The 25,580-nt window shown below is 44.7% G+C and overlaps 1 protein-coding gene and 1 long non-coding RNA gene across 5 annotated transcripts in view; both read left to right on the top strand.

Annotated features, from left to right (window-relative positions):
• LOC309529766 overlaps positions 1–25,580 on the top strand; it is a 589,156-nt gene that overhangs the window by 74,448 nt on the left and 489,128 nt on the right. The window lies entirely within an intron of this gene.
• The window catches only part of KCNH1 (potassium voltage-gated channel subfamily H member 1), a 233,148-nt gene that overhangs the window by 25,862 nt on the left and 181,706 nt on the right, over positions 1–25,580 (top strand). The window contains exons 2-6 of one of the 4 annotated variants that reach the window (XM_082217421.1): positions 5,256–5,379; positions 7,497–7,603; positions 15,361–15,489; positions 22,000–22,118; positions 23,529–23,921. In XM_082217421.1, the coding sequence (XP_082073547.1) occupies positions 5,256–5,379; positions 7,497–7,603; positions 15,361–15,489; positions 22,000–22,118; positions 23,529–23,921 (872 nt within the window). Of the gene's footprint in view, positions 1–5,252; positions 5,380–7,496; positions 7,604–15,360; positions 15,490–21,999; positions 22,119–23,525; positions 23,922–25,580 lie in introns of all 4 variants that reach the window. The other 3 variants (XM_082217420.1, XM_082217419.1, XM_082217418.1) reach the window with 3 other exon arrangements.

Below are 25,580 nucleotides of genomic sequence, written 5' to 3'. Positions count from 1 at the left end.
GGCAGAAAGTTCAAGCCTAATTTCCACACATCTTACCTAGGGCTCAAAGTGATTGGAAGATATCTTCAATGTAATGAAATGATTAGTGAAGGGACCATGCTCACAACAAACTCTTCCTGCTTCCCAGTCAGAGTATAGTACATATAATGTGCCAGGAAAAAGATACTGGTTTTCCAGATTTTACTTACGGATAAAGTAGTTTATGGTGTTTGGAGTTTTAGCTCATCTGCTGCAAAAGTTGTTGCCTGCATGAACATTTCCACCATTTATTCTGCTAATTGCTACTGTGAAATATACAGATACTTCTTTTTTGAGTACTGAAAGCCAAGTTGGGATTCTATCTATCTATCTATCATCTATCTATCTATCTATCTATCTATCTATCTATCTATCTATCTATCTATCTATCTATCATCTATCTATCTATCTATCTATCTATCTATCTATCTATCATCTATCTATCTATCTATCTATCTATCATCTATCTATCTATCTATCATCTATCTATCTATCATGTGTGTGTTAAGATGTACAAGTTTTCACACTAGTCTCCAAAGTGACTATGTTGTTTAGTTTTAGCTTAATATATAAGCCCTGCTTTCCTATTAAAATAATAAATAAGGCTGCTTACAATAAGACATAATGCAATATAACAACACTATAAAATTACAAATGCAATTGTTCCACCCCCAAAAGGACTATGCTTTTCTCTCCAGTAACTGAGAGGCTAACTATGCAAAAGAAAAACCTTGATAAAGGTTAGATTAAACACTTCAACTTGAATTTTGAACAAGTTGTCTTAGTCTTTGACCAAATAATTATGCTAAGACACATTCTCTCTTCCCTTCTCTTTTAAAAGTAGTTTGTACAAGAATTTAGCACCTGCATGCCAGTTTTCAGTTCACTTTGGAAAAGTATTGAATGTGCTGGACTTCTAAAATGAGTTGCTCAAGACTAGTGAATAGAATTCTAAATAACCACCATTATAACTGCAGTATGAAAATATATCTGAGCACACGGTCTCTGAAACTCAAAAGGGTTCTTGAAATTGCAATGGACAGATCAGATAAGTTTCATCATGAGATAATCAAAAAAGAAAATCAAGCTAGCACACTCCTGATACTCCTTTCCTGACCCATAATCAAGAATGTGATCATGGACTACAAAGCATTAGTTGAGAGAGAGATCCAAACCTGATTTATAATGTTCTTCCCTCAAAATGATTATCCTTCTTTCTTTTGTCACAGCAGTAGTCTGGCTGGGCTTTGTTTCTTTTAGGTATCTATTTCATGGTGCCAGGAGACTTCTGTTATGATTGAGTCAACTCTAGACCCATTGAGGCAGTTGATCCTTCATGCAATGGCATGTTCCAATAGGGCAGGAGTGGGGTGCCATTGCTTGGTGCTTAGGTTCCTCAGTTCCTGCTGGCCATTTTGACAGGAGGGTGAGGCCGCCTACCTGTCAGTCACCTGGTGTCATCATGATACCAGGTGAAACATTTTCCTCTGCCCTCTTGGTTTGAAACCAAAACATGCTGGCAAAGGTTCAGGACTTTTCAAGTGCTGGCAGTCAACTGATTGTTGGTACAGTGGTACCTCTGGTTACGAACTTAATTCGTTCCGGAGGTCCGTTCCTAACCTGAAACCGTTCTTAACCTGAGGCACCACTTTAGCTAATGGGGCCTCCTGCTGCCGCCACCGCGTGATTTCTGTTCTCATCCTGAGGCAAAGTTCTTAATTCAAGGTATTACTTCCAGGTTAGCGGAGTCTGTAACCTGAGGTGTTTGTAACCCGAGGTACCACTGTACTTGCAAAGCCTAGTGGCAAGAGCTGATGCTAACCGATTTTCAGAAAATGATCTTTCATGATTTTTCCTATTCTTATCAAATAACTACATGATGTTCCTTCAACATTTGGTGAGGCTGTTTGTTGAACAGGAGTAGGCTTGTGTTTGTGGATCAGTTTGGACTTTGGCACAGATCTGTATCCTGCTGTCCGCAATGTAGAATTGCGCAGCTGACCAGCTGGTTCCCAAGCTACTAAAATATTTAGAAAAGAGAAGGAAATCACATCCAGTGGAAAAGATGACTTTCTATTTTTTCCTTCTTCTGGTGGTGAGGATAAAGAAGCATTGCAGAAGGCCTTCTTACATGTTCCAAGCAAGGATGAAGGGTTTGCAAGCTATAGATAAGGTTATCACTCTCGACAAAGCTCAGAGCCTGCTACATTGCGCGTGATGGTTCAGTGACAGAAGTAAGATGTGACAACGGTCAGAGGGATACAAGGACTGAAGTGCAACATTTCTGCCTGGACAGCATTATACCAAATACTATCGGATGATTCAGAACACTTTTCTGTATAGAAAAGCTTCATTGGTGGATGTCCAGCCATTGCTTGATAGAGGCTTTGTAGCCTAGGATCTTCTTCATTTCCTGAGGAAACCATGGTAGCAGCCCATGGTGCTCCATGCCAACATGAACAGGGGGCAAAGAAAATATTTCTTGAATTGCAGGGGTTTGGACTAGATGACCCTTCCAACTCTACAATTCTATGATGACCAAAAGTTGCGATAATGAAACATTTCTTCCTTTCATCTGATGAGCACTGCTTTCCATAGTGGTCATGGCAGGCATCTAGGAGAGAAAGCACATTTGCTTCACCAGAAGAAAACCTACACAAAGACTCTAAAATGATGCAGCAGAAGTCAGCTTCCTCAGCAAGGAAGTGCAAAGAAGAGGGAAAGAGACTTGCCTCTCCCCACCCTCACCTCAGTCATTCCCAGCTGAGGAACTAGCCACTCCCAGGCCAAGATAAGTTGTGTGTCTTGGTTTCTCAGTTTGATCCTTTTAAGCCCTTTCCACCTTGAGGAGGAGGTGGGGTTGTGGGCTTCAAGGCCCCTCCATGTGTGCAGGGGGTGGGAGGCTGGCCCCTGGCGACTGGATGATTCCCGGCTGTGTCACCCCCTAGCTGACCAATCAGGTTGGTCTGGGGGTGTGGCCTGCCCCATAAAGGCAGGACGCAGGCGGAGATCTCCCTCTTTTTCTGCCTTCCAACTGCTCCGGTTTCCCCCCTCCCCCCTTTAAGGTTTTCTTTTATTTGACCTTGCTATGGATTTCGGTTGGTTGCTGGGGCCTGGTAGGAATTTTCCCACTTAGCAAATTGGCACCGGCCACTTGGTTTTCGCCTACCTCGTAGCACATTGTCACAACTTTCTGGATATTGGCGGTTAGGCATTGGAATAGTTCTGTAGATGCAAAGAGGGGAGGTAGCGCCATCACCTGCCCCACAGATTGAAGGGTAGTCCGTTAAAGGATTCTGGGGGGAGTGGCACTGTCCGAAGCCTAGGGAGGTTAGGGCCTAAGGCACGCCCCCTATCGATGACTCCGGGGGAGTTCCTAGTTGATGTGCATCAGCAGGACTCCCCCTACTGGTGGATAACCCTTCCTGGACTTCCAGCAGACAGGTTGGAGTCAGATATAGTCGGTTAGGTCCATTGCCTAAGCCAATACCGCTCCATCACCTGTAACCAATAAAGTTGTGGCCTTTTTTAGCCCATTAACCTTAATAATTGTGTCATGTGTCATTATTTCTACTGGGGGGGGGTGGGAACTCTCCACGCAACATGGTTTTTGTATGTACAGTGGTACCTCAGGTTACATAAGCTTCAGGTTACATACGCTTCAGGTTACAGACTCCACTAACCCAGAAATATTACCTCGGGTTAAGAACTTTGCTTCAGGATGAGAACAAAAATTGTGCTCTGGCAGCGCGGCAGCAGGAGGCCACATCAGCTAAAGTGGTGCTTCAGGTTAAGAACAGTTTCAGGTTAAGAATGGATCTCCAGAACAAATTAAGTTCTTAACCCGAGGTACCACTGTATTGTGGTATTTTATGCATTGTGACTTGCAGTTATTTTTATGGATCATGGTTAAATAATTATTTATTGTAATAGTTAAGAGTGAATTTCTGTTTATTATTTGCTGATGTTTTGGGAGTTAATTTTATCGTGTACTATTGTATTCTAAAAGATTATTGAATATTACTTTATTTAATAGAAGTCATTCCATTTTTAAAGTTATGTTTTATTATGATTTTTGCATTGGATCAAATTATTATTGGATGTGTGTTCTTTGTTGTATATTTTGTTGCTGTAGACCACCTTGTATATAATAATGCAGAAAGGTTGCATACAAATTAAAAGTGAAATGAATTGACAGTGTCTGGAAGATAGGGCACAACAGCAGCCAGCGAATGAGGGGTCAAACACTGAGGCAGTCTTCTACTGTTGGTGAACTGCCCTGCACAGGCTTGTGCAGATATGGGAACTATAAGAACATAGACCTAAAAGCTGCGAGTCCATTCAGGAATGCTCTGTCCCATGAGACCAGGGCCCTGCAGGATTTAACCTCCTTCTGCAGGGTCTGTAAGATAGAGCTATTCTGCCTGGCTTTCAATTTGAATTTAGCCTGATCTTTTATTCCCCTCCCTCCCCTCCCCTTCCCTCCCCTTTTATTAAAGATTTTCTTGTTTTACAGAAGTATGTGTAATGTCTCTCGTATTTTTTCCACATAACATTTTTACAAATCAGTTTCATTTGTTGAGACATTGGGGGGGGGGGGGAAGGGGTGGAGGGGGGAAGGTGGGTGGGGGTGGGGTCTACCCGCTCTGGGACCCCACAGCTAATTCTCCCCTGGCCTCTTTGCTGGTCCAAATAGGACTAATTTAGCCAGCTAGCCCTGGTGACCATCTAATGTTTATTGGGTGGAGTTTCCCCTAAATTGATTTTTGAACTTTGAATTTATTGTTATTCATGTTTTTATACTGTATTTTATGCTGTTTTTTATTGTATCACAATTAAGTGTTTTAAATTTGTTCTTAACCGCCCTGAGCCCAGTTTTATGAACTGGGAAGGGTGGCGTATAAATAAATAAAAATTATTATTATTATTCACAAGGGTGAATATCTGCTGACTTCGATTGGATAGTTTGAGTTTGGGGAGGGAAATTTAAAATATACTTTTGTCGATTTGGGGGGGGAGAGCATTGGGAGCTAGAGCATTCCTGAGCTGGGTGTCAATCTGCTCCTTGAATGGAGTAAGGAAGAGCCTCAAAGAGCTTGGAACTGCTTTGCCCCCAGAGTGAGTGTGTGTGCATGCATGCGCGCACATGTATGTGGGGTGGGAGTCTGTGGTCTAACCCATTACTGTGCCATGCAGCTATTTTATTTAATACTGTAAATGTCTTCTTTTTCAAGCAGATACCAATTTTGTCCTGGGCAATGCCCAGATAGTGGATTGGCCCATTGTGTACAGCAATGATGGATTTTGCAAGCTCTCGGGATACCACAGAGCAGAAGTTATGCAAAAAAGCAGCACCTGCAGGTATTTCAGGGCAGATTTGCTTTCCGTTCGGTAACTTGCAAATGTTGCTTTGTTCTTGCTCGGGTTGAATGAAAACAATCTGATCAGCTCACTGTTCAGTTTAATCTTCCCCAGGCTGTAGAAACCACAGCTGCATTTTGTGGCTGAGAGAGCAGGACTTATTCAGGAGGGAGCTTTTAGGGTAAGGAAGAGGAACCTGTAGACCTTTAAATGTTGCTGGGCTCCATCTCCCGGCCACCCCAGCTAGCATGGCCAAAAGCCAGGGGTGATGGGAGTTGTAGTTTAACAGCTTCTGGAGGCCCCCAGGTTCCTCATCCCTCTGAGAGTGTTAGATAATGTGCAGGTTCATCATGTTTGGCACCAGTAAACCATACAGGAAGGATACCAAACATGAAACCAGCAAGATCAAAATGGTTGTGGCACTTCTGTAGGCTCTCCTTCTTTTAAGGCACAGTCATATCTCGGGATAAATGTGCTTCAAGTTAAGTATTTTCTGGTTGCTCTCCGCGGCGACCCAGAAGTAATGGAGCACGTTACTTCTGGGTTTCACCACACGTGCATGCACAGACGGTCAAAATGATGTCATGCGCATGTGTGGAAGCAGCGAAATGAGACCCGTGTATGCGCAGACGCACGGATGCGGGTTGTGTTCGCTTCAGGATGCAAACGGGGCTCTGGAACGGATCCCGTTCGCATCCCAAGCTACCACTGTGCTTAGCCAGAAAATAAAAAAAATTCCATTTTGTACTCCCAGCAATCTTGTGGGTACGTTAGTTTGAGAGGCCTTGCTGCCTAGATAACTAAACTGGAAACTGCACTCAGGTTTCCCTTGTCAAAGTCCAAAATTTCGCTTACTACATTGGTGGCCTTCAAGTCATGACTCTTCATGCTCTAAGGTAGTTTGAAACATTGTCATGCTGGCATTTTGTGTGTGCAAACAATTTGGGATGAATGGCCGACAAACTGGCCATCTAGGAACAAGACTGGCTCCTGTCTGAAAACTACAATTCCCAAGGTTAATAACATAGGAAAAGCCATCTAGACCAATGGCTCATCTAGTCCAGGATCCGGATCTCACAGTGGCCAACCAGATGCCTATGGAACATCCTTAAGCAGAACCCGTGCACTCTTACATCCTGTGGTTTCCAGCACAGGAACATGGCTACTGCCAATGACTAGGCAGAACATAGTCGTCATGGCTCGTAGCCATTGATAGCCTTTCCCTGGTTTTCTGAGAAGAAAAATGTTTAAAATGTGCAGGTACACACACACACACACACACACACACACACACACACACGTACAGAGGGAGAGAGAAATGGCGCAACAAAAAGAAGAGAATATAGTGTTGGGGACCGTGCTGGGGAGGGCTGCACAGATGAGGAATGGTGGGAGCTTCCCCCTCTCCCTGTTCCTGATCAGGATTCTGAATCTTCCCAGGAGCAGTGGGACAGTATAGATTTGGAACTGCGGTTAGCAGAGGGACATAGTTCAGAAGCCAAAAGTTTGGAGGAACTGGGGGGTGAACAGCTAGGATAAGAAGAACAGAGAGAGAGAGAGAGAGAGAGAGAGAGAGAGAGTGTTAACAGACTGGTTCACTGGAAAGTGTCCAGCTGTCCAGTCCAAGGTCAAGGAGATTAGATAGGGTAGCTGCACAGAAGGCATGGTGGTTGCGAGATCAGGTTGCAAGCGGCAGAAGTGACTAAGGGGGAAGTGGGTGGAAACCTTAATTGGGAGACCTTTACTCCGAGATGGATTCTTTGTTCTTGAGCTGGGATCATTAAAATCTCTTTAAATGGTAGGAGACAATTTTTGCTTTGTTCTGCTTATCCATGGCCAAAGGGAGGGAGGAAGCCATTCTCCCGAAGCCTGACACATAGTAAGCTGATTTTTTTTTTTAAAAAAATGTCCAAATGCCTACATGTTTCAAACAAAAGTCTCTTCTTCATGGGAATAGTTAGTGTCAACAAACAAGCCCCAGGGGCTAGGTATGCAAATCCTACTGAGATTACCCTAATAACCATTAATACATTTTTGTAAATGTCTTGTTGTGTCAATATGCCTTGCCTGTGACTGCCTTCTATCTTACTCTGAACGTCTTTCCACTTTCCCTGCAGTTTTATGTACGGAGAGCTGACTGACAAAGACACCATAGATAAAGTTCGACAGACGTTTGAGAACTACGAGATGAACTCCTTTGAAATCTTGATGTACAAGAAGAACAGTAAGTCAGTTTTTTCACTCACCTTTCAACAGGGCCACGTTGAAACCAGAAATGCAGGCAGGAGAGCAGATCATGAGATGTGGTTTAACAAGACATCATCGCTGCTGCAGGAATGGCACTGGGAGCACTATTCCCCCCCTGCCTTTTCCTTGGCACTAACAAGTTTTCAGGAGGAGTGAGTGATGAGAATTATACCTTTACTTGGGATACAGTAACAGGGTTGCCAATCATAAATTGTAACTGGAAGCATCAGTGAGTGTAAGTAAACAATCTTTTTACAGAGTTTGGATACCTGACTATTTACAGCAGCCATCCTCAACCTGGAGAGCCAGTGTGGTGTAGTGGTTAAGAGCGGTAGTCACGTAATCTGGGTAACCGGGTTCGCGTCTCCGCTCCTCCACATGCAGCTGCTGGGTGACCTTGGGCCAGTCACACTTCTTTGAAGTCTCTCAGCCCCACTCACCTCACAGGGTGTTTGTTGTGGGGGAGGAAGGGAAAGGAGAATGTTAGCCGCTTTGAGACTCCTGAAGGGGAGTGAAAGGCGGGATATCAAATCCAAACTCTTCTTCTTCTTCTTCTGGTGTCCTCAGTTGCAGACATTGTTGGAATACAACTCTCATCAGCCCCAGGCAATATGTGCTGGTCTTTTACCTCCATTGCTGGACTACAACTCCCATCATGCTTGACCTCTGGCCTGAGGCTGATCTGGAGGGTTGCAGATTCCCAACCCCTGTTTTAAGGGATGGGTATTAAGCCTGGTAGACAAGCTGTCTTTCTGCCATTAGTGACCTTCTTTTTGAAGAAATCCTGATATTGTGCCGCAGAATCCCAGCATTCTCCAAAACACAGATTTAAAAGCCTAATCCCAAATTTATCCTGGCCTTTGATACCTGAAACACATCCCATTTTTTGTGATTGCATTATTCCCCCCTTCCCCCCTTCCTTTTATTATTCTTATTCTTTTATTTTGACAAAGTAATAATCATAAATAAATAAGAATAGAAATGGGCACCCCACCACCGAGACCACTCCGTTGTAACTATTCAACCTCCCAAAATTTCATGCCCTCTTGTGATAGTTTGACCCCTTTCTGTTTTAAGTCGTAGCCCACACCGGGACCTTAGGGTGAAGAGGGAGGTAATAAATTAAAATCATCATCATTTCAGTATTTATTTATATATTGCATTAGCCATGTGGCCATAGCATGATATACATTAAAATAACAACATAAAATGGGGGTGGGGAGGTAAAGGTAGATATCGTCCTGGGCGATTACTTAGAGAAAGAAAAAAAAAAAAAACAAAACTGCTGAGGCTGGAGGAGGACTGTTAAAGGGTCCTTCAGCTCCTCAGATTTGTCCTAACTCGATTGTCCTTGTACAATAAGGCTACTTGGAATTTCGTTCGATTGTGCGGCGTGTCGACTGCAGCTGTGGTGTTAAGGAAGAAGTTAGTGCCGCTTTCCTCTTCATCACACTAAGCAGGAAGTTAGCTGTCATCTCGGTAATCCAGCAATCAGAATCCTGCAAAAAGAGGGACACTATCCAAGGCTGGATTGGGAGATGGAACTTGTTCACGAGGGGAGTTAAAAACCGAGATCTTTCATCTGTCCAGTTGGGACAGAAGAGCATTACATGTTCCATAGTCTCCAGGGACGTGTCATTACAGGTGCATGTTCTATTTGCGATGGGAACTCTGGAATAACGACCCGAGAGAACTGCTGTAGGAAAACAGTTGAGACGGGCACAGGTAAAGGCCCTTCGCTTAGCCTCCGAAGGAATCATCATCATCATTATCATCTGAAGGACACGGGACATTAATTTTATTTGGATTTTCTAGCTTCCTCCCTGAGGAGGCGCTGATGGCCACCAACTTGGATGGCTTTAGAAGAGGATTAGACAGATTCATGGAGGACAGTGCTATCAATGGCTACTAGCAATGATTGTTATCCTCTGGCTCCACGGTCAAGAGACATTATGCCTTTGAATGCCAGTTACAGTACTGGGAACTGCAAGTAGGAAGGGTGCCATTGCCCTCAAGTTCTGCTCACAGCTTTCCCATGGGCATCTAGTTGGCCACTGTGAGAACAGAATAATGGGCTAGATGGGCCACTGGTCCGATCTAGCAAGGTTCTTCTTGTGTCCTTCTTGACTGCAAGCCTTAGTGTTGGCAATCTGGTTGCTTGTCTGTTTTCAGAGACTCGGCGTGCTCTTACAAGGACCGAATAATGCCTCCCTACCCGATCGTTGCCTCGCTTGTCATCTTTTATTCATGTTCAGCTTGTTCCCTTCCTGCCTATTATAGTACAGCCTGAAGTACTGCTCCTTCTGAGACAGGATTCTGCTCGGGGCAGTTTTGCAGCACAAAGTGGCCAGCGCTAATCTGCAGGAAAGGATAAGAGCACCGGGAGAAACACTCAGATTCATTGGACTCATTTTGTTCCGTACAGGGATGTACACCTCACCTGAGGTTTCAGGCCTACCTGGAGGTGCCAGGGATTTAACCTGTAACCTCCTGCAGGAAAAGCAGATGCTCTGCCACTTTGCTGTGGGCCTGGATAGCTCAGTTGGTTAGAGCATAGTGCTCTAACCATTGTGCTCTAACCATAGTTTAGAGGTCCCGGGCCCTAAGGAAGTCAGACTATCCTCCACCAGGGCCAGGGCCTTTTCAGTGATGGCTCCAACCTGGCAGAATGCTCTGTCCCATGAAACTAGGGCCCTTCAGGATTTAACCTCCTTCCGTCGGGCCTGTGAGACAGAGCTATTCCGCCTGGCCTTTAATTTGAATTCAGCCCAATCTTTTATTTCCTTTCTCTTCCCTCTGCCTCCCCTTTTATGAAGATCACCTGCTCTGAGACCCCACAGCTAACTCTCCCCTGGCCTCCTCGCTGGCCCAAGTAGGACCAATTCAGCCAACTAGCCCTGGGGATTATCTAATTGATTTTTTTATTTTTATTGTTATTCATGTTTTTATACTGTATTTTATGCTTCTTTTATAGTTAAGGGTTTTTAAGTGTTTTAAATTTGTTGTTAGCCACCCTGAGCCTGGTTTTTGAACCAGGAAGGGTGGGGTATAAACAAAAATTTATTATTATTTATTATGATAACGCCAAGGTTGCAGGTTCGATCCCCACACGGGACAGCTACATATTCCTGCATTGCAGGGGGCTGGACTAGATGACCCTTGGGGTCCCTTCCAACTCTGCAGTTCTATGATTCCCCACAAGTCCTGTTGGTGTTAGTTTAAATCTATTGCACCCCACCTACCCACACCCCCAGGACTCATTTAAAAACTAAAGAGACAACCAACCGACACATCATTTCAAAAGAGCTGTTGGGCTGAAGACTTATTTTTCTTCTTTAACCACTTTTCAGATATTTCTAGTTCAACAGAGTAACCTCAGCCCTTTCTGATTCTTCCTCGGGGGAATGAAATAGGATTTCTTCATCTTAACATGTAGCGTTCTAACCTATTGACCCTCTTCTCAGCCAGCCCACGGATGGGTTCGGTGGTAGACAAGCGTGAAGGAAGAAGCCTTTTAAGACGCTGGAAATGGCTTTGCTGGGTCTATCAGCATAACCACACTATGCTTTCCTCCCGGGAAGCTGTGAAGGGCCAGCCCAACCCCCAACCCCCCTGCTTCTCACTATGCGTTCTGCTTGCTAGGATGGAGCAGTTAGTACCTCGCTGAATTTCCGGTGCATTAATCTTAAAAGCAGTCGGTCAGATGCAAGAGATTTCACTTGGCTTATGTATCTAAAAACTTCCTTTTCACCCGCATGGCCTGCCTAACCCACCCCAATCGCAGACACTTGACTTGCTCACTAATGAATCCTGGGCAGAATGCACAGCTTCCTGCATCATGTACAGCAGCAGCATTAAAAATGAATAGTGTAATATTGATTGAGGGAGTTTCAAAGGTCAGCTGTAACTATTATGTAACCAAAACTCAGCCGTCTGATTTGCCATACCCAGTAATTAAAGGAGAGGTGACATATGCCCAGCTTTCGTAGCAGGCCTGATGTGCAGCTGGTATATCCGGCTGGGGTAGCATTTAGTGCAAACCTATACGTGTCTACTCAGAAGTAAGCCACACTGAATTCAGTGGGACTTATTCCCAAGTAAATGTGATTTAAAGGGAGGGAGGGAGGGAGGGAAGGAGGGAGGCTTTTAGAAGGGACCCTGAGGACGATCTAGGTCCAACCCCCTGCAATGTAGGAATATGCAGCTGCCCCACACAGGGATCAAACCTGCAACCTTGGCATTATCAGCATCATGCTCTAGCCAACTGAGCTATCCAGGCTTGGGGAAGCAGGGCAGGTGGATGGTGGGAGGTGGTTTGAGGTGTGTGAACAAGCCAGGAATTCATCCGTTGCTCAGGTGTTAAGCCAAGTCATAGAATTATTTTATTTTTATATTGTAATTATTAATACCGGCTGATAGCCTGCCTTCTAAGCCACTGTCTCAAGGCTTGTTGCATATAAGATAATTGTAAAGGGTTAAAAACAACAAGTATATTTAAAACAAGGCGATAACCCTAACAAGAAGTAAAGACCCAGCTGGGGAAGCCAGTTGGAATAAAGCAGTCTTCATTTGTTCCCAGAAAGTGCAGATAGTGGGCACCTCTTACTGTATATTTCAACAGGAACACTGTTCCACAGGATGGGGGCAGCCACACTAAAAAGCCCTGCTCCAAGTTCAGTGGAGTGAGCTTCTGAGATCCTTGGAACTCTCCTGCCGACGGCAGTAATATACTCTGTATGTAAAAGATAAGGCGGTCTCTCATGTAACTCAGCCCTGAGCTGCATAGGGCCTTATATGTTAGTTATACAGTCGTACCTCGGCTCCCAAACGCCTTGGGAGTCGAACGTTTCGGCTCCCGAATGATCAAAAACCGTTAGTGAGTGTTCTGCTTTTCAAATGGTCTTTCGGAAGCCGAATGTCTGACAGGGCTTCTGCGGCTTCTGATTGGCTGCAGGAGCTTCCTGCAGCCAATCAGAAGCTGCGCTTTGGAAGTCAAACGGACCACTGGAACTGATTCTGTTCGACTTCTGAGATACGACTGTATGGGCCTTATATGTCAGCCCCTTGACTTTGGCCCAGTAGCTGATTGGCAGACACCATAAATCCTTCAGGGTCTTATGCGCCTGTGGTAATTCGCACCTGAAATATACTCAGAGTCGAGAGTGGATTTCATGCTCTTTATTCAGCTCATAGTGGTGAGGAGGAATGGAAGTTCCCCCAGTATGTCTGCTATATATACATTATTTACACAATGGGCCCCACGTAATTGGCTAATTCCAGGATTCTTCTGTAGGCCAATCAGGTTGCAAATTCACTTCCACCTGGAGCTGGATTGGGTGGCTCCTGTGGACCAATCAGACTGCTGCATTCTGAATCCTATTTAACTCAGTACATAACAGCTCCCATGAGCAATTTAGCCACCACATTCCACAGCAGCTACAGCCTTTGGAAAAACCCCAAAGCTGGCCCTACATATTTATTTGCTTTAAAAATAATAATAATCTTGCTTTTCAAACGATTTCTGTCTCCCAAAGTGGCTAATGCCAAGGAGAAGGGCACTGGAGGGAAAAGGGAAGTCTGTTTTTAAGGCCAGAACAAACTGCTGAGCTATGATTCTGTGAGGAGACATTTTTATCCATGCCGATCTCCCCTTGCTGATGTCCTTGCCTGAATAGCAATTGATGGCCCTTGTTCCTTTGAATGATGGATGGGGCCAGAATGCCCTTGCTTCTTACATCTGCAGTCCCAGGGCAACTGTCGGTCAGAGCAGAGCGTTCTTCTGGTCAAAGAGAAGAGGGAAGTGGTCTCCCTGCAGCTGCTCCTTCTTTGGCTGGTGGAAGTTGGTCTCCATCTTGCTGTGACGTTTGCTTGGGATGCAGGAGTGGAACCTCATAGTCCCCTTGGTTGCCCTGGCTGATGGTAGGTGGGGGTAGAGTGTACTGCCTTCAACTCTGAGGCCACAGGGAAATCTTAAAGCTTTGAAGCTCACCTCGACTCTGAGGCAAACTTTATGACCCCTCCAAACCTTATATCCAGGCTTCGTGAGTTTTCCCAACGTTCCTCTCTAAAATGAGCAGAGACAGGGTTATGTAATGTGAGACAGGCTGCATAATTTATACACGTTGTGATGATTTTCTTGGGAAGGGAATCTGGATCAGCTGCCCTGAGCGGTGTATTTACACTAGAACGGTGGGATATGAATGCTCTAATAAACAAATAAAATAAATTATGTCAATGCAGACTATCTGTTTGTTTCTTGGAGGGTATACACAGTCTAGGCTATGTGATTACGGTATTCGTTGCACCCAAAGACCCCCTCAACAGTTGCATTTCAACAGTGACCTCAATTTCTGCATTTTGTGACTGGTTGCAAACAGATCCATTCTCTCTCCCCCTCTCTCTCTATATAAAAGAGAGTTGAAAGGAGCAAGATAGCACCATTATTTCCCTTGATGAACATCCTTCTTTCTTTTGAACTACTCTGACCTCCGTTCAAAGAAGGTTTGCATGCTTTTGAAGCAAAAGCAAAATTCTCATTCCTTCTCCTGTAATGTTGGACTTCTTGCAGGTAGTAGAATGCCAGGATTCCAATGGGAAAAGGTGGGGGCAGGGAGGGGGCTTACTTCTTTTATTACATCCTTGCACTGCTGTTGTACAGGAATGTGCTTCCGCTGACCAACCAAACTAACCAAATATCAATGAAGATATCTGCATCATTGGAAATCTAATTTACAGATAGGAACTGCAACAAAAAGTTGCAGCACGGACTGCTTCCTGTTCAGTATTCCAGCCACTCCGTTCTCATTTCCCCCAGATTCCCATTCCCTCTCTCTCACTGACAGTGAGCATTCTATAGCTACTTACTATGCTCAGTCCTCATTGGATTTGGGGTGGGTTCCACTCCCACTTTGGGTTTTCCCCCTTAATATTTTGCATAGTTTTGCAAATGCCAAGTTTTCCCCAAGCCTGCTTACACCTTCCTCTTGTGCAAAGATTGTGCTGATTTAATGTGGGAGCTGTGCTTGGCTAAGGGTGCCGAGAGTTCTTAGAAGACTTCCCCTCCCAGAACTACAGTTCCCAGAGTTTCTTGGGCAGAAAGTCTGATTATTAAACCACTCTGTGAATTGTAACTCTGTGAGGGAAGTAGGGGTCAGTAACGCTCAGTACCCTCAACACACTACAACTCCCAGGATTCTTTGGGGGAAGCCATGGCTGTTAAAGTGGTATAGTAGTGATTTAAATGTGTGGTGTGGGGCTCCCTGGGGCTTGGTGGGCCTCACAGAGAGTAGTCAAAGGGTGAATGTGACCTGTGGACCACATGCTGTCCACTGATGCTGTACAAGTTACGGAGAAGTAAGCCCCATTGAATTCAAGCCATGGCTGTTAAAGTGGTATAGTAGTGATTTAAATGTGTGGTGCGGGGCTCCCTGGGGCTTGGTGGGCCTCACAGAGAGTAGTCAAAGGGTGAATGTGACCTGTGGACCACATGCTGTCCACTGATGCTGTACAAGTTACGGAGAAGTAAGCCCCATTGAATTCAATGGGGCACATTCCCAGGTAAGTGGGTATATGTTTGCAGTCAGCTGTTTCTGCTGTTCTGCTGCCACCATATAACCTTTTGTCCTTCTCTTTGTTTGCTGAAGCAATGTGTCTCCCCGTAAAACAATATGGTTGGCATGCTGTACATCTTTTATGTCATTGACCAGTTTTTTGTGTGTGTTGTTTTTCCCCCAGGGACTCCTGTTTGGTTCTTTGTGAAAATTGCTCCAATTCGAAATGAACAGGACAAAGTTGTTTTGTTTCTTTGCACGTTCAGTGACATAACAGCTTTCAAGCAGCCAATAGAGGATGATTCGTGCAAAGGTATGTTCTTGGCTCTTTATTTTTTTTGGGGGGGGACACAAATGCATATTTAAAATATATACAGTGGTACCTTGGTTTGCAGCCGTTTTGGATTACAACCGTTTTGGATTACAACCGCGTCAAACCCAGAAGTGCATGTCCCCTTTTTTGGATTACAACCCATTATTTTTTTTTAAATTACAACCCTTTTTTTTTGGGAGGCCCCATTGGCGAAAGTGTGCCTTGGGTTACAACCTATTTTGGTTTCCAACCGGACCTCCAGAACGGATTATGGTTGTAAACCAAGGTACCACTGTATGTATTCTGTTTTTTTAGAATTCAGCGTAATCTAATTTTGCAGAGATTTCTTTGCTCTGTCCATAGAATGATTAAGAATCAGACTGAAGTAACTACAAATCAATGTATTTGTTAAAAGCCTTTCTAACGCTGAGTGTTGTTAGGAGACCCCTAGTTTCCTCCCAAAGCTACAATACCCAGAGTTCCCAGAGAAGAGGGAATGACTGACCTAATAATTCTCAGGAACCTCAACAAACTTCAGCTCCCGTAATCCTTTGGGGGAAGCCATGACTAATTAAAATCGTATCACAGTCCTTCAAATGTGTGGTGCAAATGTAGCCTTAAGAGTATAATGGGGAGGGACTATGACACTGCAGGGATATGGGTGGTGCTGTGGGTTAAACCACAGAGCCTAGGACTTGCCGATCAGAAGGTTGGTGGTTGGAATCCCCGCGGTGGGGTGAGCTCCTGTTGCTCGGTCCCTGCTCCTGCCAACCTAGCAGTTCAAAAACACGTCAAAGTGCAAGTGGATAAATAGGTACCGCTCCGGCGGGAAGGTAAACCGCGTTTCCGTGCACTGCTCTGGTTCGCCAGAAGCAGCTTAGTCATGCTGGCCACATGACCCGGAAGCTGTATGCCAGCTCTCTCGACCAATAAAGCGAGATGAGCGCTGCAACCCCAGAGTCGGTCATGACTGGACCTAATGGTCAGGGGTCCCCTTTACCCCCTTTAAGGGTGGGTTTCTATATTTTTTTATTTTAGCAGTCTAGAGAAAGCTGCCCAGCGAGGAGTTGTTGTGCTTGGAATTTGGGAAACTCGAGTTCAGATCCCTGCTCAGCTATGAAGTTGTCTTAGATGGCTTTCAGGAAGCTACTGTTTCTCCGTGTGATGTATACCTCTCAGGATTGCTACTGTTGTTTATTATTATCGATTGCAAAATTAAATCCTAGACAAAGCTCTCAAAGTGGTTTAACGATAAAGTATGATATAAATCAATACAAATGCAATCTTTTAAAATAGGCCTCAATGAAGCTACATTTAAATCAAGACAGGAGATAAAAGCAGTTATCCACTCAATAAGTAACTAGGGAAGGTTAGGATCTCTGGCTCCTTGTGTGACATAGCTGTGATCACTGCTAATGCAACCAAAGACAGAAACTGGCATCACTATTGAGTAGCTTCCTATTAAAAGGTTAGCTATTGATTTGCCCAAGTGATTGTGAGTAACTGAAGCAGATGTGTGCCTAGTTAGTGACTAGGGACAGACAAATTCAGGAAAGTGAAGAGGGGCCTATTATCTTGAGATGACATAGGGGGAGACAGATGAAACAGCAGGGAGAAGCTGCTGTTCATTTCGAGCGCAGATGCTAGAAATGCGAATGTTTAAAGAAATTATAGATCTGCTGTACCCCATAAGCTTCTCAATTATCAGCTAATGTTTGGGATGCACATCACAGAGCTGATTCGCTTTTTAAAGCTGCCTATGATCACCTTGTAAATGAAACAAATGGGAATCTGTATTAAATGTAGGTTCTTGAAAAAAAATGTCCAGAGCGGTTACGAGAGGGAGAGAGACTGAGATGTAAGAGTCCTTACTCTGATGCAAATCCCAGCTTTGTGCATATGCCGCTTCTGACCTAACTAGGTGCCCCACAGTAGGTCGTAATGAGTCCTGGACTTTTCCATAAAAGTTTTGGGAAGGATTCTGGGCTTACTCCAGCTTTGCATGCTGCATCTGCCTTCCTGTTTCCCTTTTTAATTTCTCCTTCCATCCACTTACATGAGGTCATTGCTCCTTGAGGGAGGGGACAAGTGGTGGCACTATAGTAGGCATGAGGAACCTCAGGCTGGGGGGCTAAATGTGGCCCTGCAAGCCCCTCTATCTGGCCCTTAGGACTCATTCTGTGTTCTGCTTCCTCCTCAGTCACACCTCCTCTCTCCAGGCCACACCCCCCCCGGCCTTGCTTCACAATCTTGCTTTTGCTTGGCTGGAATATGTCATCAGACTTTGATAATGCCTTTTGGTTGCCTGGATGGAGTGTGTGTGTGTGTGTGTGTGTGTGTGTGTGTGTGTGTCAGAGAGAGAGAGAGAAAACAGAAGTTCTGCCCTCTTTTGCCCCAGGCCACCGGATGTGCCCCCTCCCCGAAAAATACCCAAGTGGGAATGTGGCCCTCAATCTGATAACAGTTCCTGTCCCATGCACAATTGTCAAGTTGAGGATCAAACAATGGCAGGCCTGGGATATGGGCCTCGGTCATCTGCTGTGGGATCAGCCAGTGTTCAGGACTGGAGAGGAGGTCAGGACCAAACAGGAGACAGGATAAAAAACCCCAAGAGTATCCAAGGATGCAGGAACACATCAGGAGCATCTTGTTGCTCAAGCAAGGCTCAGCTGAATCACGAAGTCCTCTTAAAGTATAGGAAGCCTGCAAATGGTCAGCCCAGGTTTTGACAATTCTCCCCTGTGGAGCTGCCAAGGGAGTTGCACTCAGGTCGTGCAGCACCTGAGGATGACTGAATAAAGAAAGTGTGCTAGCTGGACAGTGGTCTGACTGAGTATAAGAGGCCTTCTTATGTTCTGAGCTGAGTTTAGAATTAATTCATCTTAGTCCAAAGGTTTTGTGTTAACTTGAATGCGGTCTGTGCTGAGTAACAGTCGGTCGTGCTCATGCCTTGGATGAGCTGTTCACTGTCGTAATGAACCAGACTTTGATTGACCGCTGGATGCTCCCTGTGCTTATTGGTCACTCAGGGCAAAAAGCCCTGAATGTGGTGACACTCCTGAACAGCAGATTAGCAAGAGGAATATAGGGATCTGCTTTAAAGCAAATCAGACCATTGGTCCATCTAACTCAGTATTGTCTACACTGACTGGCAGCATCTCTTCAGGGTTTCTGGCCCTGTCTGGAGATGTCGGGGCTTGAACCTGGGACCTTCTCTATGCAAAGCATGTGATCTGTCACTAAGCTAAAGCCCTTCCCCATTGATTAGCCCTGGTCAAGGTGGTGTTGGAAACAGTTGCTTGTGCATGAGGTTTAGTGTTCTGAATGTGAGATTTGGGGATGCATTTTACTAATGTGTATGTTAGCAGGCTCTGATCCAGGGAAATGCTGAGGTTCACACAATAGACTTAGCTCTGCACAATTTTGGACTTTTCAAAAAGTATTTGAACAGCCTCCTCACTTTGCCCCATGGCACAGAATGATCTAATGTTGAAATTTCCTCATTTCAAAAGCAGCTTGTAATGTGCCAAAGGGAGGGGGAAGCTGTTGTTTGAAGAAAAAAAAAAAGCAAGTCTAAAACTGTAAACCTACATATACTTCTTTGGGAGTAAGTCCTGCTGCACTGAATGGGACTTCAGAGCAGAGTAAGTATGAATAGGATTGCGCAGCACCAGGTCCGCAGAAAATCTAGTGTCACAGGTCTTTGGATCCTCATGCTGTACCACGTGGACAGAGCCTGGTTTTGTGTAGCCCCAGCCTTGGAAGTTCTTCTTCCCTTTAATGTCACCCCACTGCTAAAAATAATGAACTGTTTCGCCTGCTATTGGCATTCTGTGCTATAGTCTTAAGTCTGCTGCACTTTCATTTGCCTTCGCTGACTAATGAGAATAATCAGTCCTTGTCTATTTTCTGTGTATGGGAGACAGCCATGCCTCTCCTCGGGCTTCTGTAGTGATGTGTTGTAATAAGATTAAGAGAATGTAAACATGGATTCCTGCATTCTAGGGTGCGAGGGGACATTCTCAGTCCTTGTTCCATTATAGATGTTACTGATTTTAGCCTTCCCTCCGGTTCTCTTCTCTTCATTCTTGCTATTTTACATGCATGATGAGAACTCTTATCCTCTTATTTCTTCTATAATATTCCAGCCTTTCTCTTATCTAAAACCAGGCAGTGCTATACAGGGACTGTAGTGAGATAAAGCACTTAGACGATGTTTTTTTCTTAGAATGGGAGCTCTCATTGCTAGTGTTGTCTTGTGTTTGAAGCCATGCCATTTGAGCAAAAAGCCCCCCTTCTCTTTCAAAAAGCTGCTGCTTGTTTGTATGAATCTAGAACAAATTAAAAACGATATGGCCTGTTGCCTCATCATCACACAAAGGCCCATAAAGCAAGCCATTAGGTTCAGCACCGCGGACAGCACCAGTGGTTAATACAGTTTATCCACCACAGGCATGCATTTAGGTTGCATGCCCAAGCACGCTGATCTAGAAGCAAGTCCCATTGAACTTAATGACTTACTTCTGAGTAGACATGCACAGGATTGCACCTTCAGTGTCAGAAAGTCTTACAGTATCATGGCAGTTGTTCATTCCCCCAATTACTCTTTGCAAAAACACAAGGAATCACCTTGTAGCTAGCTGAAAATACAACTATGTTCTACATGGCAAGCTGCTAATGGGAGTTCCTCTCCATGCAGACAGAGCAATTTTCACACAATTGAAACCTGCAATAAGACTGTAATATTAAGTGAGTTATTCCAGTGCAATCATGCAAAGAGAAGATGTAGTCTACATCATACTCTGTGATCTGCTACCATTCATTCACAGTAAACTCCTAATCTCTCTCTGTGTCTAATTCCTTTCACTACATGGCTGCAAACAGTGCTATGTTCTGGGATGCATGGAACTTTTGTGCCTCCCCTCTTCTTGACCCTAGCCCCACCCACACTCAATTTCTGTAGCTCAATGGTAAGGCATCTGCTTGGCATGAAGAACATCTCAGGTTTAACTCCTGGTGTCTGGGAGAGACTCTTGCCTAAAAGCCTGGCTAGCCGCTGCCGGTCACTGTAGACAATACTGAGCTCCAGCTGCTTTTGGACTACAGCTATCATCATTCCTGAGCACTGGTCTTGCTAGCGAGGGGTGTAGTCCAAAAACATATGGAGACCCAAGTTTGGGAAACCCTGAGCTAGATGGACCCATAGTCTAATTAGGATATATGTGTCCCATGTCCTTTCCCATGTATTAAGAATGTTACAAAAACCCTGCTGGATCAGACCAAAGTATTCTGTTCTCACAGTGGCTCTCCAGATGCCCATGGGAAGCCCTCCAGTAGGATACAATCGCCCAAGAATGCTCCATACTCATGTTTTGGTATACAGATGCATACCTCTTCTGATTCTGGAGGTAAATATGGCCACCAGGTCTACATTGATAGCTATACCCTCCCAAGCCTTATAAACCCAAGTTTATACAGAATTATTGACATTGCGCCTCACCTACATCAATGAATTCATCAATGAATTCTCATATGCCTTGTATAAACATATGAGTTAATCCTTCCAAATCCATGGTCCTGGAAAGCAGCAAACTCACAATATAATCCGAGGGTTGGAACTCTACTTTTCACCATGCTGTGTCTCATTTGTTGGAGGAGAAAGGTGGTAAGAGGAGGGCATAGCTGCAGTTGTGCAAATTTTGGCTTATTGTTGGAGAGGAAGAGAGACCCAATCAATATAATATAATATAATATAATATAATATAATATAATATAATATAATATAATATAATATAATATAATATAATATAATATAATCACCAGGATAGAAACCTTGAGGAACAAATAAGAAATGAAATGTGACAGGAGTGGTGATGGTCTGGATGCCATCCAAACACTGATACAGTAGTTATTTCCTGTCACTTCAGTGAAATGAATAGAAGTCACACAGAATCACTGCTTGGTTGATTACTCCATTGGTTGTTTTTAATGAGCCACTATACATCGCACTGTTACTTCATTAAAGAGAATCCTTCTTATTGAACACAGCAGAGTAAATGTATTAGAGCAGGGATGGGTAACCTTTCCCCCCTTCCTGTTGAGAACTGCCTTTCTTGCAGGGGTTATCTGTCAGTGGTCAGAGCCAGTGCTGCTACAGACACAGCTGAGCCAGAAGTGTTATCTAATCTGGGATAAGGGCTGACCTGCTTCAGTTTTTGCCATGGCTACTTCAGATTAGAATTCCCACTCCCGTGCAGGTCTACTCAGAATTAAGCCCCACTAGATTTCACAGATGTAATCTCAAGTATACAGAGGGCTATTTATTTATTTATTTTTGTACCACAGACAAATACTGTCCCTCTTCTGGAAAGCAAGGGAAAATGTTTATTTCTCAAGGAAATCGGATGGGACAGAACAATGGGGATGATTCAGGATATTCCTAGAATTGCTTTGCACAATATATCTGGCTGTTTGTAATAACCGATGTGCAATTTCTTGTATCGCCTTCAGGCTGGGGAAAGTTTGCTCGCTTAACCCGTGCACTCACCAGCAGTCGAGGAGTCCTGCAGCAGCTGGCTCCAAGCGTACAGAAAGGAGAGAACGTCCACAAGCACTCCCGGCTTGCTGAGGTAACGTGTGATTATTATTGCAAGCCCACTTGAATCAATAGCGCCCGACTCTTGGGAACGGCTCACCTGAATTCCAGTGACAAAGGAGGTCTATTTGTGGGATGTTTGCTTGGAGCGAATTGGTGGGAAATCAAGGGGATTGATAGGGGGCCACAGACTCCACCTGCTGCAGCTAGTGTCCCATCAGTATCTGCCGAGAGTTGCAAGATGAGCCACTTTGAGGTGTGGAGGGGCAGGAATAATATCCACAACCACACCGGGCCTCTAGTGCCCTCTGAGTGTTATGATATCATGGTGCCAGAACAACACCCTTTGGAGACAAATTCTTCAAGCAGCAGCAGCAGCGGCAAGGATGAGGCAGACTCATTCCCTGATCTATCCTGAGTCGGGTCTTCTGCCCTAGATCCTTCATCCTGCCCCTTAAACCCTGGGGCCTGAAGCAGGCGCCTCACCTGGCCTCAAATGTGGGCCACATTTGGAAGCATTGAACTGGTACAGCTCTTGGAGCACCTTATAAGAATGCATCTGCCAAATCTGAATGTAGCAGGTCCTAAGATTTGTTGATAAATGCCTGCATATCATTGACTTTGCTAACACTTGGAAACATTAAGTAAATGTCCAAGCAGAGAGCCAGTGCATTGACTTTTTCATAGAAAGCAATGCTGCTGCGGTTCAGGATTTTACCTCTGCTTTAAGTAGGCCATATACTATTTGCTAGACAATTCCTTGCTAAATTGGTGCATCAGATTAGACTTCACATAAATTTAAACCAGGACAGCTGGTGAATTCATTGTAAATAATACAGTATGTTCTGCACATATGAGATGTGTATAATTATTTGCCAGTTAAATACTGCATTCATTATTTTTATATCGCCGAGCCCATGTCTAAGCTCCAGTGCATTCCTGCACACTGGGAACCAGTAGATGTTGTAGAGGAAAAAGAGCATAAGGGGACTTTGAAAGGGGTCAGATGTGTTTTGGGCGCAGCCTAACCGTGCTGAGGGGCCCATAATGCTTCTGGTCTCCTAATGGTCCTACAAATGTAGCAGCAGCACTTGATTTTAAGTCTGCAAGAGCAACTGTAACAGATACTTGGGAAAACATCCAGAAAGAAAGCTAGAACATCTGCTGTGCATCAATCCCAACATCTTCAGGTAGGGCTGGGATTGTCTTCTGCTGGAAACCCCTGGAGAGCCATAGCGCGTCCGTGAAGACAATGCAGAGCTTAAATGGAACAATGGCTTGATTCAGGAGAAGGCATAGATATGGTTAGGATTGCTCTAGGAGTCATCATGAGCCCTTTTATTTTATTTTAAGGAAAGATGGCCGATGTGATAATTGGAAAAAAAGCATGCTGTTTTGTTTTTTTAATAGTGAAAGGCTTTTCCTCTTCCTGTTTTCCAAGCAGGTCCTGCAACTGGGCTCTGAAATCCTCCCTCAGTACAAGCAAGAGGCACCAAAGACCCCACCACATATCATTTTACATTACTGTGTTTTCAAGACCACTTGGGATTGGGTCATCCTGATTTTAACCTTCTACACGGCTATTTTGGTCCCTTACAACGTCTCCTTTAAAACGAAACAGAACAATGTGGCCTGGCTGGTAGTGGACAGCATTGTTGACGTCATTTTTCTGGTAGACATTGTGCTTAATTTCCACACCACGTTTGTTGGGCCAGCTGGAGAAGTGATCTCTGACCCAAAACTGATTCGCATGAATTACTTGAAGACATGGTTTGTCATTGACCTTCTGTCCTGTTTGCCGTATGATGTGATCAACGCATTTGAGAATGTTGATGAGGTGAGTTTTGTTTCCACTTGCCATCTAATCATTTACCAAGATCGGTTGACTGGGGAGAAAAATGGCTTTTTAAACCAAAAGTTGGTTAGTTGCTCTCCATCTACACATGTGCTTAAATAAATGTCATTCTGCCTTCCTAGGCTGCAACCACTAATTGATTGCAAATTCTCAAGAATTTGCAATCAATTCACAATAGTACTTCACAAAAGTATTTATAGATTTGTTTGTTTTACAGGCAATGGGAGGCGCAATAAGCTAATACCTCGTGAAACGTTGAGACTGAGATTTATATAATGACCTTTAGTCCCCAGATTCATTAAGCATTTTTGTGCAGCTTTATTTTCTTTATCACTGTAACATAAGAATGCAAAAAGTATATAGTCAAAACTGATTGAAAAAAGTCACCGTCTGCCCCATGTTTGCTTGATGGCTTCTCCAGTTTCAGCAAGCACTTCATCTGTCTTAAAATATTAGGTTCAAAAGATGCCAGAGATGGCTTGCAGTTAAACAGTAGCCATGCGCACACACTCTTCCAGATCACATTTTAACAATTCAGAAAGTATAAGACCATGGAAAGTTTCCCATCCAGCATCGAACCAACAGCTATCAAAAGCCATGGGGCAGGAAAGCAAATGATTAACCAACTTTTTGAAAAATGCAGCATGGAAAAACTTGACGAACCTTGGTAAGGAACCAATTCTAGAGTTGCGGTGCTGCCAGAGCTAGCCTGGGATGTTTTGCCGTTGTAGGCAAAAGGCCTGGATGCCACCCCTCCTTCCTTCCTGGCCTTGCCATTGCACCCACTGCTGCCCACCCTGCCACTGCAACTGCACCCTCACCTGTAGCTGGGCCCACACTGCCGCTGCAATGCATTGGCAGCAGCGCTGGTGCCATGGGAACAGTGAGGGCAGTGTGGGTGAAGCCTTCTTGGGTCTGGCAGCAGCAGAAGGGCAGGGTCAGGCGGTCAGATCTGCCACCTGAGGCCAATGGCTTGACCTCACCTCATTGATGGGCTGCCCCGGATGCTGCAAAGGGAACGCCTGTCTCTGACTGCTTGAGAAGTAACTACCGGAAGAAGCAGCGACTAGATGAGGCTTCAGCTCTGGATTCTTCAACAGGCAATTCTACAGGAGAAGGAAATTTCTGCCTTCCCAGGCTACATTGACGTTGCTCAAGTGGTTGCTTGGCTGCTTGGAGTTGTGAGTAGGAGGCGGTGTCTCTGGGTCATGTTAGATTCCATATGCTGGGTGTCTTTTCAGCTGTACTGTGTTGATGCCTGGTGTGTGGGCGTGTAAGGGAAGGGGTTGTAGCTCAGTGGCAGAGCATCTGCTTTGCACGCAGAAAGTCCCAGGTTCAATACCTGGCATCTGCATGTTAGGGGCTGGGAGAGAATGCTGCTCCCCCCCTTCTTTGGGTCAGTTTTATTCATTTGCAGTGGACACTCGGGTTGCGAACGTGATCCGTGTGGGATGCATGTTTGCAACCCACATCGTTCACAACCCGCAGTGGCTCATCTGCGCACGCGCGGGTTGTGATTCGGCGCTTATGCGCAAAGCGCGATTAAGCGCTTCTGTACATGCCTGACTGCCAAAACCCGGAAGTAACCCATTCCAGTACTTCTGGAAAAAATGCAACCTGAAGCGTCTGTAACCCGAGGTA

The sequence above is a fragment of the Podarcis vaucheri genome (assembly GCF_965113315.1).
Source record: "Podarcis vaucheri genome assembly, chromosome: 3".
In the NCBI taxonomy this organism is placed as follows: Eukaryota; Metazoa; Chordata; class Lepidosauria; order Squamata; family Lacertidae; genus Podarcis; species Podarcis vaucheri.
Note: the sequence above shows the minus strand (reverse complement) of the source record. Positions and strands in the feature narration are given on the sequence as shown.